The following is a 3,565-nucleotide window of genomic DNA, read 5'->3' as shown; positions in this document are numbered from 1 at the left end:
AAGAATTTTTAAGTTAAGGGCAAAAAAGGAAAATACTTGAAATGCAAATGTTCTAGAATTTCTTATTAATGTTACTAAGCTTTCCCATGACTCCCATCTTAGAACGGAATCTGCCATTAACTCCAACCCGAAGGCGACTCCACATGACGTTATTTGCATAAATGGGGGATAAGCAAGATCATTTCCTCATATTGTGGTGTTTAGGGAAAAAAATTTACAAGAACTAACGAAAGGCCGAACTTGTTAAAATTATACTTGAAGGGCTTTTGTTGTTATATATTATTATATTAAGGACAAAATGATAACTTCATTCATTACTTTATTAGAGAACGAAAGTAATTGGATTGGGTTCGAAGCATTCATACCTCCAACGCAATCCTTTTTCAAAATCTTCTGAAAAAATCTATATCTCCACACCTCCTCAAATTCTCTCCAACAAAGAATCAATCCCTTCTTCATTTCTGCCCCCCTCTTCGATCTTTCATAAATACCCGATGTATACAACTCGACAACTTGGTCGGGTCGCTGTTGCATTTTAGTTATTCGGTAAAAGTACTGAATTCAGGGAAAGCAAGTGGGAGAGAAGAGAGAAGGAATGCGGGCATATTTTCTTGCCGGAAATCCGGTGAAGTTGATCCTAACCGGCACCGCCGTCGCCATTTTATTACAGGCGGCATTTGTTCTTTCTGGGTTTCCCACGACTCTTACGTTGGAGAGAGCTTTTCCGACGGACAATCTTGTTGAATTGAATGAACTCAGAGTTAGAGATAGTTTCAGGCACCCTAGAATCTTGCAGCAGCAGTCTTCTGTAGCAAGTGTTGCTAATTTTCCTGTTCAAGGAACCTATGATCCCTATCGTGTTGGGTAATTCCTTGATTTACTCATTTATCTGGCAATTAATCGAATTACAGAAGCGTATATCTTCAATATTCGGTTGAAATTCTCCAAATTTTGGTTGCGTTGTATTCAAGCTGTGTTGTTTTCATAATCATTAATTGCCTCAATTGAAAACCAAAAGCAAAAGATTCTTACTTTGGTTCTTGAGTTTTTGGGCTTTCTGTAAACTCCTATCTTGTTCTTCTTGATTACTATGTATCACGTTCTTCAATTTCATCTGTAAATGACTAAATTCCATTCACCATGTAGGCTTTACTACACAAAGCTTCATTTGGGTTCTCCTCCTAAGCAGTATTACGTCCAAATCGACACCGGAAGTGATGTATTGTGGGTGAGTTGCAGTTCATGCAACGGTTGCCCTAAATCCAGTGGACTTCAAGTATGTTTTTCACCATTTCTTATCACAAATCTCATTCTTGAATACTATTTTTATCTTTATCTTTTCCAATCAACAGATCCCAATTCAGTTCTATGACCCTTCAGCCTCATCAACAGCTTCTTTAATCTCTTGTTCAGACCAACGATGTCTTCTCGGAACCCAATCTTCCGATTCCAGCTGTTCCAGTTCCAATAACCAGTGCAGCTACACATTCCAATACGGAGATGGCAGTGGGACATCTGGTTATTACGTATCAGATCTAATCAATCTCGAGACAATTGTCGGAAATTCAGTAACATCAAACGCTTCCGCATCTATCGTATTCGGGTAACTCCTCGCCTAATCCGTTACCCCCTTCGAGTTTTCTTCATAAGAACCTTAATTAACTTCTCAAACTTACGAAACAGTTGTAGCACATCTCAAACCGGAGATTTAACCAAATCCGATCGAGCAGTTGATGGAATTTTCGGATTCGGTCAACAAGGATTATCTGTAATCGCACAACTTTCGTCACAAGGGATATCCCCAAATGCATTCTCCCATTGTCTCGTCGGAAACGGCGCGGGCGGTGGTATTCTGGTTCTTGGTCAAATAATCGAGCCCAACATGGTGTATACTCCATTAATCGCGTCGCAGTAAGTTCTCTTTCATGAAATTTCGATAATCTATCAATAAAATAAAATAAAAAAATCAAAACTTGATTATCTTTAAAGGATCCAAATTCATCATCATCATCATCATCATCCAGGCCACATTACAACATAAATCTGTTGAGCATCTCTGTAAATGGACAAACATTGTCCATAGATCCTTCAATGTTTGCAACATCAAGCAGTCGTGGAGGAACCATAATTGATTCCGGAACTACCCTCGCATACCTTACAGAAGAAGCTTATGATCCTTTCGTGGATGCCGTAAGTTCAAAAGGGTGAAATCGTCAAAATCATCAAAATTCGTTTTCACTTTGAATCTTTAACTCCTTGTTGAAATTAAACGATTTTACTTTTACCATTGTTGCAGATTACACAGTCTGTTTCCCAATCTGTTCAACCTCTTGTATCCAAAGGAAGTCAATGTTATATAGTCGCCTCAAGGTTTTTCTTCATTTCCCAAAATTACCAAAATCCCATATTAATTTTTTATTTTAATAATATAAATAATCTCAGTTCGCCTGAGATATTTCCCACAGTTAGCTTGAACTTTGCTGGTAGTGCTTCCATGATTTTAAGACCCCAGGATTATCTTCTACAACAGAACTCTGTAGTAAATCACTAAACTCTACATTTTATTATTTTAAATAAAAATAAATGATATTTGATACTATAAAACAAATAAGATTATATCTTGAAAATTAGTTTATGATATTCTCTGTAGGCCGGGGCTTCAGTATGGTGCATAGGGTTTCAGAAAACTCGAGGTCAAGGAATCACCATTTTAGGAGGTAAAATTAGTAAAAATGGTTATAATCAAGATTACTTTTTTGGTATTTTTTTTAATAAAAAACTTGAATTATTATTAATTCACATTATGAACGATGCAGATCTTGTTTTAAAAGACAAGATTATTGTCTATGATCTTGGGGGTCAGCGAATTGGTTGGGCTAATTACGACTGTAAGTAATCTTATAACATCAATTTTTTTTTTTCCTTAAAAAATAAGCAGTCAATAATTATGATTTGACTTTGAAAAGTCAAATAAGTAATCTTACAATCTTTTATTATTTATGTTGTTAGGTTCGATGTCTGTAAATGTGTCGACTATGTCAAGTGGTGGAAGAAGCGAGTATGTGAATGCTGGTCAAATTGGTGGTAGTAATTCATTGCAAGATGAATGTAAGAAGATGATATTGATGATGATTGTGTTCCAATTATTTGTACTTTTTGTTTTTTCATAATGAAAATTTGAGCAAAAGTTGTTAGAGGTTTTCTAGGGTGGTTATTCTTTTATATGTATATTGGGAAAAAAAAATGAAGTGTTTATTGTTAAATTATTTTATGCCACGGAAATAGACTAATTGGAACTGAGATTTATACATGTATATGTACAACTTGAATGTTGTACTCATATATATATATAGGGAGGAACTACATGTTCAATAATATAATGCTTATCATCACTTGAGACTCTCTTATGTGTTGTGGATGTACAATTTTAATGCAATTATATATAATCAGTAATTACATGGGCGGTGTCATAGTGAAGAAGTAGGGTTTTCATTTTTAAAGGGCCGACTGATATTAGTAAAAGAAGTGGGGTTTGGCTAACTATAAAGATTAGTTGGGATCCACT

The 3,565-nt window shown here is 35.5% G+C and overlaps 1 protein-coding gene across 2 annotated transcripts; it reads left to right on the top strand.

Annotated features, from left to right (window-relative positions):
* The first annotated feature begins 335 nt into the window (after positions 1-335).
* Positions 336-3,310, top strand: LOC145036370 (aspartic proteinase 36-like). Of its 2 annotated transcripts, XM_078984822.1 has the most exons (10): positions 337-864; positions 1,147-1,276; positions 1,353-1,603; positions 1,684-1,911; positions 2,025-2,190; positions 2,297-2,370; positions 2,443-2,539; positions 2,651-2,717; positions 2,817-2,888; positions 3,010-3,310. In XM_078984822.1, the coding sequence occupies exons 1-10, from the start codon at positions 596-598 to the stop codon at positions 3,168-3,170; spliced, it is 1,515 nt and encodes a 504-aa protein (XP_078840948.1). In that variant the 5' UTR covers positions 337-595; the 3' UTR covers positions 3,171-3,310. The 2 variants fall into 2 exon arrangements, with proteins under 2 accessions (XP_078840942.1, XP_078840948.1); XM_078984816.1 differs by having other exon boundaries at positions 336-864; positions 2,297-2,539.
* The last annotated feature ends 255 nt before the right edge of the window (positions 3,311-3,565 follow it).

The sequence above is a fragment of the Lactuca saligna genome, chromosome 1, assembly GCF_052625555.1.
Source record: "Lactuca saligna cultivar CGN05327 chromosome 1, ASM5262555v1, whole genome shotgun sequence".
Classification (NCBI taxonomy): Eukaryota; Viridiplantae; Streptophyta; class Magnoliopsida; order Asterales; family Asteraceae; genus Lactuca; species Lactuca saligna.
This window is presented reverse-complemented; position numbering and strand designations above follow the sequence as displayed.